This window comes from Salvelinus namaycush, chromosome 17 (genome assembly GCF_016432855.1).
Source record: "Salvelinus namaycush isolate Seneca chromosome 17, SaNama_1.0, whole genome shotgun sequence".
NCBI lineage: Eukaryota > Metazoa > Chordata > Actinopteri > Salmoniformes > Salmonidae > Salvelinus > Salvelinus namaycush.
In genome coordinates this window covers 8807785-8820755 of record NC_052323.1, presented here as the reverse complement: position 1 = coordinate 8820755, position 12971 = coordinate 8807785, and the positions used below count along the sequence as shown (strand labels likewise).

Here is a 12971-nt window from a genome sequence, read left to right as displayed (position 1 = left end):
TAGTGAACTGTTAGTAATAACAGACGTGTGTCTTTCGTTATGTAGCTAGCTAGCTATAGCTGTCCCAAACACACCATATGTATCTAGCTAGTTAACTTTAAGATAGGTAATGCGCTTCTCGCGCCAATTCAACAAACCGCTCTTTGTTTGCGTTCTATCAAGCTAACAGGCTAACTAGATGAATTTGTTATCAATGATAATGTTATATTTCCGTTTTCAATTGTAGTACGCCAACAGCTATTTGCTTAGAGTTTGCTAACCTATGTGATGTCAATTTAAGGTTGTACACTCAAATCGGACAAAAAGGAGTTCAAAGTTGAGGAGGACGATGATGCGGATCATCAGCTGTCACTCAAAGCAGTAAGATCATCACTATGCCAATTCTGAGCCCGAGCTTGTGTTAGACGAGAGCAGCATTTTCCAAACTCGGTGCACGTTTTTGCCCTAACACTACACAGCTGATTCAAATGATCAAAGCTTAATGGTTAGTTGATTATTTGAATCAGCTGTGTAGTCCTAGGACAAAAAAACAAAAAGACCGAGTTTGAGAAACCCTGGACTAGAGAATATCATAACATTGTACTTGGCCAAAGGTTCATTATTTATTTTTTAAAACAATAAAAAATGTCCTGACAAACGATGCATGCATTAAAAAGGTCCATCAGAATTAGGTCTTGACAATTGACACATTTCAATTAAACTACACTGAGAAAGTTTCTGTAATTGGAATGTTTTTATAATATTCTTCATCGAGTCCTTTTATTGGTACACTTTCTGCAGTATATTTATCTTTGCACCTGTTAGAGAAAAATGTAAGACATACAGTGACAACTTTTATTTTATGTCATTGCATATCCAGTCTATATTTCACCTGTTTCCTATTTTGTGTACCGCCACGCCACAATACCAAGTTCACCACTGTCAATATTATAAATGTCAGAAAACGTGAATAATAATACAATGAATACAATATCTAGTCATAGTTCTTTGATGTGTATTTAAAGGAATAACATTTTAATCAACAATGTGTTTTCTTATACTTAGCTAACCTTTTCCTACCATTGAAAATGACTCAGTCCCTGTCCTCTAAATGGATATCATCATCGTAATGTGCTTTCAGTCACTCTCCCTTTTTGCCACCAAGCAGAGATGATGGTTGACAGAGAAATGTGGGAGACTGTATGTTGTTGGCGTGTTCCAAAGTGGCGAAACATACAGTATCATATCTGTGAAACAGCTGTGTGTGTGTTGGTGTTGCAGGTGTGCCTGGGTGCTGAGGCAGAGGATAAGTTTCACACGGTGGAGATCGAGGGCATCACATACGACGGAAAGACCACCAAAATTCCACTGGCTGTGCTGAGGCCGTCTGTGCTGCCCTCTGTGAGTGTTTTAGAATGATGAATCGCCATAGTTCTGTGCTGTTACTTACCTGAAGCTTCTTTTAACCCTGTCTGTTATTCCACTTTTATAATAGTGAAAAGCACTCAACTCCATTACCATGCAATTACTAAAATAACGTGTTGTTACTGTAGTAATTACAGTGTTACTACGACAGAGGTCTACAAAGATGCTACAGGTATGTTTGGCCATGATCCAAGCCACAACACTGGGCTGGATGCAATGAACCACACAACCCATTTCCAGTGTATTGCACATGATTTTGCACACGCTACATTGGTGGCTCTAGAGACAGCAACTTACGCTTGTGAATGACTCTGAAGCAGACCATGATGAATGACTCTGAAGCAGGCTATGTCTCCATGATGTCAGGCTTGTTGCTCCTAAAGTAATCCAGTTTCCACCTATTAAATGGAAAATATGACTGCCGCCCTGATCCAGAGAACACTGTCACCATTGCGTGATCTTTGGGGATTTAGGCTGGTTATCAGTATAATCAATTTTGTGACAACTGCTGATGTAAAAAGGGCTTTATAAAATACATTTGATTGATTGTCTCTGTTTATGACCTCCATTGTTTAAACATGCTTGGCTTGTCGCCTTCTGCAAAGCTCGGGCCAATGTTACAAGCTAGTGTGTATTTTGGTTTTGGTTCAGGGCTTGAAAACACTAGCTGTGAGTGGATAATTGTGTTATTTATGGAAGTTATCACTACCTGAACATTTTTACAGTAGTTATTCTAACACATACATCTGTGTTTTGTTTGGTTGCTATCGCAACCAGAACAATGGCCTGGCAGTTTGGAATTCACATTCACAACTGTCTGGCAGCACCCACTTCTTTAATGTTTAGCAAGCAGATACATCTGAATAGATGTTTTGATTTTGATAAGATAATGTAGTAATAGATCATTTGATAAGACACCTTTGCTTGCAGGTGTGTGGGATCCTCCCTCCCTTCCGCAATTTGAATGTACATTCTGTAAAAAAGAAACATTTGTGACGTTGAACATTTTTTGTTGATTTTTTGTTGATTCGACTTGCTTATTTTATTCCTAATTTTGGCAGATGAATTTAGGAGGGTTTGGGATCACCCCTCCAGTAACCTTCCGCCTCCAGTCTGGCTGTGGACCAGTGTACATCAGTGGACAGCATTTTATCAGTGAGTGACTTCATTTGCAGTCTGCTGATTTAGTTGTTTGTATACTCTCTTTGGGCTAGATATAAGGTGACATTTTGACAGTACAAGACAGCAGCAGCAGCATTGAGATTAGGTGTAACCTAATCTCAATTTGTAGATGTGAAGGACTCTGATGACGAAGAAGAGGAAAACAGCTCGTCACCTGTGACGAGGCCGTCAAGTTTGACCTCAGGGAAGCGTCCAGCTCCGGTATGTTCCTCCTGCTGTTTACTTAGCTCATTATTGGATTGGATTCAACTGCATGCATTTAGGTCCAAAATGATTGGCACCCTTGATAAACCCAAAACAGACTCAAAAATAAAGAATACAAATACTGAGCTATACAAATACTGTATTCTTAAAAATAACTATTGGAAATTATGTTATTTTATTCTAATTCTCTGAGAAAGACAACAACTAATAATAAATAAATAAATTATAGGGGTCAAAATTATTGGCACCCTTGTTTTCAATACCTTTCAATACTTCACATTGCGAGGATAATGTCACTGAGCCTTTTTGTCAAATGTTTTATGAGATTGGAGAACATATTGGGAAAAACCGTAGAGCATTCCTCCACACAATATTTCCAGATCCTTGATCAAGTTCATGATGCCGTTGACCTTAACAAGGGCCCCAGGACCATTGGAAGCAAAATAGCCCCATAACATCAAAGATCCACCACCATATTTTACAGTAGGTATGGGGTTCTGTTCTGCATATGCATCGTTCTTTCAATGCCAAATCCACCGATGATGTGCGTGGCCAAAGACACCGGTTCCAATCCAAGTGTCAATACCATTTAGCAAACTCCAGACATTTACGTCAAATCAATAAACTTTTTCGCATACACATGTTTAGCAGATAATATTGTGGGTGTAGCAAAATGCTTGTGTTCCTAGCTCCAACAGTGCAGTAATATCTAACAATACACACAAATCTAAAAGTAAAACAATGGAATTAAGACATTTAAAAATATTAGGACGAGCAATGTCTGAGTCCGGAGTATAAATATATACAGTATATATGTGATGGGATGTATAGACATTATGGACAGTGTGGATAGGATATATAGTATATCTGTAGAATACGTGGATATAATAGTATACAGCAATAGTTGAATAGGATGGACTTGACTAGAATACAGTATATAAATATGAAATGGGTAAAACAGTATGTAAACATTATTAAAGTGACCAGTGTTCCATGATTAAAGTGACCAGTGTTCCATGCCTGTGTACGTTGGGCAGCAGCCTCTATTGTGCAGAGATGAGTAACCGGGTGGTAGCCGGCTAGTGACAGTGACTAAGTTCAGGGCAGGGTACTGGGTGGAGGCTGGCTATTGATCCAATATGTTCTCCAATCTCAAAAAACATGTTAGAAAAAGGCTCAGTGCCGTTATCCTCGCAAGGTGAGGTATTGAAAGGTATAGAAAACAGGGGTGCCGATAATTTTGAATACTATCTTTTTGAGAAAAAAATATTACTTTTTGAACCAAATCTCTTTAACTGAGCAATTGTATAAAAAAATATAATTTCCCAATTTTTTGGAGCTTACAATAATAGCTCAGTATTTGTATTCTTTATTTTGTGGTCTTTTTTTGCTAATCTTTATCAAGGGTGCCAATAATTTTTGTCCTGACGGTACATACCATATTCCTCAGCAGGTCTTATTTATTACCAAAAGTTAGAAAATATTGTATCCCTTTGCAGAAGAAACTGAAAATGGAGTCAAATGATGATGATGATAGCGATGAAGATGACGACGATGATGAGTATGAATCTTCTTTTTTGTATTTTAGGTTTGTTGGTGTGTGTCTTGCGTCATGTGTCTTTGTTGGACTACCATTCGATGACGTGACGTACATTTTCGTGTTCTATTCTTTTGTAGTGATGATGACGACGACGACGATAGTGATGAAGATGAGAGTGATGTGAAAGTACAGAAGGTCCCAGTCAAACCAACCATAAAGAAAGTAAGCCCTTTTATTCTCTGTTCAACTAAAAACATGACACTGGGCATAGATGATGTATCATATATGTCCACTAGGTGTCATGCTAGACAAGGACTTGTCCATGTAGCAGAGCATGCCAATAGACCACGTTCACATAGGCAGCCCATTTCTGATATTTTTCCCACTAATTGGTCTTTAACCAATCACATCAGGTCTTTTCATATCAGATCTTTTTCAGGGCTGATCTGATTGGTCAAAAGACAAATTGGGCTGCCTGTCTAAACGCAGCCTTAGATCCAAAAAGTCCTATTATATTGATATTTTGCAGACGAGAGCAACTTACAGTAGTGAGGGCATACATTTTTTTGCCGGTCCCCCATGGGAATCGAACCCACAACCCTGGTGTTGTAAGCACCATGTTCTACCAACTGAGCCACACGGGACCATCTTAGAAAGTTAGGATTGTGACATATTGTAGGCATATTATATTTTATATATATTTTATTGTCTAACATCAGGTCTTATTTGTGTTGTGCATATCAGTGTCAAAGACAATTTTGTAAATGTTTCATAGTTATTGCATGTTCTGTAAACTAGACATGTTTTTAGCTCTTTCATTTCTGCACCCGTTGACCTGCGGCCATTTTGCTCGAGACGGAGCGGAGGAAACTTTTTCATCTTGTTCCCTCTTGTACCCATCTGTTTTTTCGAGACTAAAGCACAGGGTCTGCCGGGTTTAATGATGGGATTTCTCCTCTGTAATCTACCTGAGCACTCTGTGTTTCACCAGCACTGTGCAGAGCGAGACACATACTATCGCAGTAAAGACAACTCGACAAACACAGCCTACAAGTCTAGGCATTGGGAATTCCTATTTCCTCCACCCCCCCACCCCCTCTCCTCGATAAGGCACCTAGGCCTACATGTCCTGTCCCTCAGTCCTCCCACCTTTCTCTTTCGTTGCTCTGTTTATCCTCTCTTTCTGTCTGATACCCCCTTCTCTTGTTCAACAGTCCGTCATTGCACCTGGCCTTTGTCTTTGAACAGTGTGCGTGTTCGCGTGTGCCTGTGTGTGTGTGTATCATTGTGTGCGTGTGTCTGTTTGTGATTTTAAAGGCAGCGTCCAAGTCTTAACTGTGCCAGACCGCGAGAGATCAAAGCGGGGCAGATGCACATACCTGCGACATGAGCACTGATTCTAGCCCCAGAGCCAGACGACAGCTGAGCATTTCGGTCACCTGTTGATTTATTCTGCTACACACACAGCTCCTCTCCTTCATTAATTATTTATTTGTCTTTTCTTCTACTTCCTCTTATTTTCTTTGCTCTCTGTCTCTTTGTCATGCTCATACTGTATTATAGTGATGAGCAGTGGCAGCATGGATATTAATATGCTTCCTGGGTTGAAACACAGAGGACAGAGAGCATACTAATTGCCCTCCTTTACTCCCCAACGACCTCCTTTACTGATCTGACTAAAGTAGTGTACAGACAGACGGACAGTGAGATAAATGCTGTTCAAACTGAAAAGTATTAAAAGTGCTATGGTCTATTTTAACAAAAGCAACACTTTTCTGCAGTGTCAACACGTCCTTCCAAATGAAACGATTACTGTAATTGGATTTTCGATTGTGTATAGTGCTTCCTGCATCTCTCCCAACTAATGCTGTTGTCTCTCAGAGCCCGGAGCCTTTGGGGCAGAAGCCTAAAAGTGTGACATTGGTGCAGAATGGCTCACCAGGGAATCAAGGGGGACCATTGGCTAAACCTCAAACCAAGGTAGGTAAACTTTTACACCTGTTTAGGCCTCTTTAGGCCAACATGAAGCCAGAGTAATTACGCACATCAAAATGAACCACTGTTGACTGCTCCCAAAAGTGGTATTTTCATTTGCCAGATAAATCGTAGAGTTTTCAATCTATGTGAAAAGGTAAGGTGATTCCAAAATAGGCCTAGAGCTGAGGAGGCAATGAGAGTTTCCAAGGAGTTGTTTGTGGTTAGGCAATCCCAAAGCAGACAGTTTAAGGGGGCATTTGTGGTCTGGGCTTCAAAACAAACTCCTGGAAAACACATGTTCTCTGCCAGCCAGTTTAGAAAGAAGATTCTTAAGGTCGGCGTTATGCTGCTGAACATGAAAAATTGCAGACATCTTTCGCCATATAGGAGTAATGTGATGTGATGTGTAGCGAACAGACGCATCAGCTGTTTCCTTCCATGAAATTGTTCATGCGGGACAATGTAGAAAACCCTGCGTGCACTAGAGACATTTCTGTTGCCAGTCTTGTTACAAGAGACTTGAATACATTTTAAAATGTAAATTAAGCTTATTAAAACCTGTACATTTTCATAGTAGTTACATTTGAATGTTCATGTCAAGACAAATATTTATAAGACTTGTCTGCTTATAAGACCACTGTCCCAGAGGTACTTGCCAGACTCTCAGCAAGCTGCATGGAATCAAAGCACAGCAAAGAATGTGATGAATCCAAGTAGCAATTAGCTCTAGACCGGTACTTCATTTCTCAGGTGGAATGTCTTGGACGACAGCCTTACAAACCCAAGGATTGAACTCTCTCTGTGTTAAACAAACACATCTGACCCCTGAACACGTTTCCCAGGACGGGGTTTAAGACCACGACCCCTCGGCCTGACCTACCGTTTTGGGTTGAAGACCACTTTGATGCTAAAATGTCCCTCCCCCCACCTCCCACCTTTGCAACCTTCTCATTTTCCACCCGTCCTTAAGAATGCCCTAATCAGCCCCCACCCCCGTAGCCCCCCAAATGACTCTAGCTTGATTTGAAACATTACCAGTGACCTGTCATTTCTCTCTTGTATTGACATAACATATGCTAGCCTTTGATGAGCATTAATCAAGAAAGAAGTTAACCATGTGAGAACCTCTTATTTCATTTTTTCAGAACTTCATAGCAGTGTCTCAAAAAGTCAAAATCTCCTTTTCTCTCAAACAATATGTAAGGTAAAACGCCTAAAACACTTCCTGTCATGACAAGAAATGATCAAAATCCTCCTAGAACATTGTTTCGGACTGAAAACTGTACCCTTTGTGTGTGATGTCAGACGCTAATGCATAATGAGGTGAGACCTGCTATGCTAATCACCCGAGGCATTGCGTAGCCCTCAGGGAAGCGTGCGGTGTGTGGTAGAGCACGCTGGCTAATCTATTTAATTCTGTAATGGCTGCTGTTCAGCACGTTACGACAGCCGTTGTTTAAGTGCTAGCGGGGATTAACCAGCAGGCTAACCACTGAAACCTGCCAGTTTAACTCCCCAGTCCCACCCTACCTAATCCTAACCCCGACCCCCCATCCCTCAGCCACCCCTCCCTCCCTCCCCCCCTCTCAAACAGCCTCCTCACACCCCTCGCTTCCTGTACACACCTTCTCCCAATTGCTCTCATTACGTGTGTTTGATGTCTGGGGCAGCAGGCAGGTTGCTCCCAGATGCCCCTGAGGTTGGAGGAAGCAGGCGTTTTCTTAGTGCAGGTGACTGGTCATTAGGGTGGCTCGTCAGATCCTTTGCCAGTGCCTCTCTCACCATATTTCTAAACTCTTTGCCCCGTCATCTACGGTTTTTGGTGGAGCGAAATGGGTCGATATGACTGGCGTTCAAGTTTGTCGGTCTGAATTCTATAGTCAGTAGTGTGTTAGTACTTTTTGATTGATGGAAGTGGAAGCAGGCTGCCTGTTCTGTGATGATGCCTCCGAGCCTGCGCCACGGTTGTAAAGCTGTAAGATGCTCTGCCTGGGATCCTCCTTGGAAGACGTAAATCTTCACTATTTGCAAAAGACGGACACTCAGTACAATGTGTACTAGTGGTGTTAACCTTAACATTAAGAAAAATCCCTAACCAAATGTTTTATTTTATGTTTTCACAAAAACAATTATCACAGTGCAGTTAACACAAAACCTATAATATTCTGTGTTATAGCCTAACTGGACAATAGGCTATAAAGGCCTGGGGAAAGTTGTGTGAAGTTAGCCGTCTAGTGAGGCTGAACAACTCCGCTGTTTTGGTGCCCTGGCTACCACGCTGTGAACAGCATGAAGCGAACCCATGCACGTGCACCGATCCTGTGTGTGACCCTCACACAGTGTTGCATCTCGCTTATCTCATCAATATCCTATCCTATCCATTAATAGTAGGCCCTGCTTTACTGACCTTGCGAGACATTGAAAGCCAAGAAATTGCGAGATATACAGTTGAAGTCGGAAGTTTACATACACTTATGTTGGAGTCATTAAAACTTGTTTTTCAACCACTCCACAAATTTCTTGTTAACAAACTATAGTTTTGGCAAGTCGGTTAGGACTTCTACTTTGTGCATGACAAGTAATTTTTCCAACAATTGTTTACAGACAGATTATTTCACTTATAATTCACTGTATCACAATTCCAGTGGGTCAGAAGTTTACATACACTAAGTTGACTGTGCCTTTAAACAGCTTGGAAAATTCCAGAAAATGATGTCAAGGCTTTAGAAGCTTCTGATAGGCTAATTGACATCATTTGAGTCAATTGGAGGTGTACCTGTGGATGTATTTCAAGGCCTACCTTCAAACTCAGTGCATCTTTGCTTGACATCATGGGAAAATCAAAAGGAATCAGCCAAGACCTCAGAAAAAAATATTGTAGACCTCCACAAGTCTGGTTCATCCTTGGGAGCAATTTCCAAATGCCTGAAGGTACCATGTTCATCTGTACAAACAATAGTACGCAAGTATAAACACCATGGGACCATGCAGCTGTCATGTCGCTCAGGAAGGAGACGCGTTCTGTCTCCTAGAGATGAACGTACTTTCATGCGAAAAGTGCAAATCAATCCCAGAACAACAGCAAAGGATCTTGTGAAGATGCTGGAGGTAATGGGCGCAAAAGTATCTATATCCACAGTAAAACGAGTCCTATATCGACATAACCTGAAAGGCCGCTCAGCAAGGAAGAAGCCACTGCTCCAAAACCAGCATAAAATAGTAAGACTACGGTTTGCAACTGCACATGGGGACAAAGATCATACTTTTTGGAGAAATGTCCTCTGGTCTGATGAAACAAAAATAGAACTGTTTGGCCATAATGACCATCGTTATGTTTGGAGGAAAAAGGGGGAGGCTTGCAAGCCGAAGAACACCATCCCAACCGTGCAGCACGGGGGTGGCAGCATCATGTTGTGGGGGGTGCTTTGCTGCAGGAGGGACTGGTGCACTTCACAAAATCAGTCAGGAAGCTGAAGCTTGGTCGCAAATGGGTCTTCCAAATGGACAATGACCCCAAGCGTACTTCCAAAGTTGTGGCAAAATGGCTTAAGGACAACAAAGTCAAGGTATTGGAGTGGCCATCACAAAACCCTGACCTCAATTCCATAGAAAATGTGTGGGCAGAACTAAAAAAGCGTGTGCAAGCAAGGAAGCCTACAAACCTGACTCAGTTACACCAGCTCTGTCAGAAGGAATGGGCCAAAATTCACCCAACTTATTGTGGGAAGCTTGTGGAAGGCTACCCGAAATGTTTGACCCAAGTTAAACAATTTAACGGCAATGCTAACAAATACTAATTGAGTGTATGTAAACTTCTGACCCACTGGGAATGTGATGAAAGAAATAAAAGCTGAAATGAATCATTCTCTCTACTATTATTCTGACATTTCACATTCTTAAAATAAAGTGGTGATCCTAACTGACCTAAGGCAGGGAATTTTTTACTAGGATTAAATATCAGGAATTGTGAAAAACTGAGTTTATATGTGTTTGGCTAAGGTGTATGTAAATTCTGATTTCAAATGTAGCATTCCATTGCGAGATACACTTTTTGGTTGCCGATAAACTGTTACAGACCTATATCCATCCTGCCCTGCCTTTCTAAAATCTTCGAAAGCCAAGTTAACAAATAGATCACCGAACATTTAGAATCCCACCATACCTTCTTGCTATGCAATCTGGTTTCCGAGCTGGTCATGGGTGCACCTCAGCCACTCTCAAGGTCCTAAACGATATCATAACCTCCATCGATAAAAGACAGTACTGTGCAGCCGTCTTCATCGACCTGGCCATGGCTTTTGACTCTGTCAATCACTGCATTCTTATCGGCAGACTCAACAGCCTTGGTTTCTCAATTGACTGCCTCGCCTGGTTCACTAACTACTTCTCAGATAGAGTTGACTGTGTCAAATCGGAGGGCCAGTTGTCCGGACCTCTGGCAGTCTCTATGGGGATGCCACAGGGTTCAATTCTCGGGCTGACTCTTTTCTCTGTATACATCAATGATGTTGCTCTTGCTGCTGGTGATTCTCTGATCCACCTCTACTCAGACGACACCATTCTGTATACATCTGGTCCTTCTTTTTACACTGTGTTAACAAACCTCCAAACGAGCTTCAATGCCATACAACACTCCTTCTGTGGCCTCCAACTGCTTTTAAATGCTAGTAAAACTAAATGCATGCTCTTAAACCTATTGTTGCCCGCACCCGCCCGTCCGACTAGCATCACTACTCTGGACGGTTCTGACTTAGAATATGTGGACAACTACAAATACCTAGGTGTCTGGTTAGACTGTAAACTCTCATTCCAGACTCACATTAAGCATCTCCAATCCAAAATTAAATCTAGAATTGGCTTCCTATTTCGCCACAAAACCTCCTTCACTCATGCTGCCAAACATATCCTCCTAAAACTGACTATCCTACCGATCCTTGACTTCGGCGATGTCATTTACAAAATAGCCTCCAACACTCTACTCAGCAAACTAGATGTAGTCTATCACAGTGCCATCCGTTTTGTCACCAAAGCTCCATATACTACCCACCACTGCGACCTGTACGCTCTCGTTGACTGGCCCTCACTACATATTCGTCGCCAAACTCACTGGCTCCAGGTCATCTATAAGTCTTTGCTAGGTAAAGCCCCACTTTATCTCATCTCCCTGGTCACCATAGCAACACCCACCCGTAGCACGCGCTCCAGCAGGTATATTTCACTGGACTTCCTTTGGCTGCCTTTCCTTCCAGTTCTCTGCTGCCAATGACTGGAACGAATTGCAAACATCACTGAAGCTGGAGTCTTATATCTCCCTCTCTAACTTTAAGCATCAGCTGTCAGAGCAGCTTACCGGTGACTGTACTTGTACACAGCCAGTCTGGAAATAGCACACGCAACTACTTCATCCCCATATTGTTATTTATCCTCTATCGCTTTTGCACCCCAGTATCTCTACTTGCACATCATCATCTGCACATATATCACTTCAGTGTTAATTGCTCAATTGTAATTATTTTGCCTCTATGGCCTATTTATTGCCTTTACGTCCCTACTCTTCTACATTTGTACAGAGAGTTTTGTACAGAGATTTTTTTTTTTGATTTTTCTATTGTGTTATTGACTGTACGTTTGTTTATGTGTAACTCTGTGTTGTTGTTTTTGTCGCACTGCTTTGCTTTATCTTGGCCAGGTTGCAGTTGTAAATGAGAACTTGTTCTCAACTGGCCTACCGGGTTAAATAAAGGTGAAATAAAAATAAAATAAAACAAAATAAAAAAGATAGGCCTAGTGCACGGTTCTGACTCGTACGTTTCTGCCTTTCCTCCAAATGTTGCAATTGCGATTTAGAGCAACACACTTTGGTGTTGTAGTCATGAAAATATAATGATTATTCTAATTCTATAGTTATAATATAATAGTGGGCACTTTGAGTACAGTGTTGTTTGATATGACAACGACTGAAAATGCCAGGGAGGAGTTATTGTGACAGAACAAAAAGTGTTGTGAAGTGTTTCCTAGGGGACCCTATAATCTTTGGCTACCTTTAATGTTTTCTCTTAGCTGTTTCATGTAGCTAACATATTCATGAATCGCGTATTCCTATTTGATTTGGAAGATACAACATGCTGATTTAGGTCTACACCATCACTGGTATTATCAGGCTGTATAGCTAATTACATTTGCTGTGACAAATAACATTTGATTTGAGAACATTTATTAGCCAGCTAACTAGCGATTAGCATTATCAGCTAACAAGATTTAGTCTGAACTTGCTAAGAAAATACGAGCTAGCTGTTTGCAGATGTAAGAAGCACAAACTAATAGTGTAACTATAGAACACTAGTGGATTTATATTAAGTAGCAAAGTGAAAACAGCATCGTTGTCATCAACATTGTTGCATGTGCTTCATTGACCATGCAGACTGAACTGCAAGTGTCTAGTGGTCGAGGAACAACAAATGCGCTCTAAGTCTGTGTGGGAAGCAGTATGGAGCGAGAGAGAGAGCGGAGAGAGATTACTCAAGTAGCGAAGTAAACGGTAACACTTTACTTGACACTCAGTGTGGTCATAACCATGGTCATAACCATGTCATAATGTTATAACAGCTGACATAACTTGTCATAACATGTCTTAATACGGTCATAACACTGTCATGACCCATAT

At 41.3% G+C, this 12971-nt stretch overlaps 1 protein-coding gene across 1 annotated transcript in view; it reads left to right on the top strand.

The window, feature by feature from the left end:
• LOC120062263 (nucleophosmin-like) overlaps positions 1 to 12971 on the top strand; it is a 28603-nt gene that overhangs the window by 106 nt on the left and 15526 nt on the right. The window contains exons 2-8 of the mRNA XM_039012094.1: positions 281 to 360; positions 1261 to 1380; positions 2466 to 2559; positions 2696 to 2787; positions 4290 to 4351; positions 4468 to 4552; positions 6212 to 6310. Coding sequence (XP_038868022.1) covers positions 281 to 360; positions 1261 to 1380; positions 2466 to 2559; positions 2696 to 2787; positions 4290 to 4351; positions 4468 to 4552; positions 6212 to 6310 — 632 coding nt within the window. The remainder of the gene's footprint in view (positions 1 to 280; positions 361 to 1260; positions 1381 to 2465; positions 2560 to 2695; positions 2788 to 4289; positions 4352 to 4467; positions 4553 to 6211; positions 6311 to 12971) is intronic.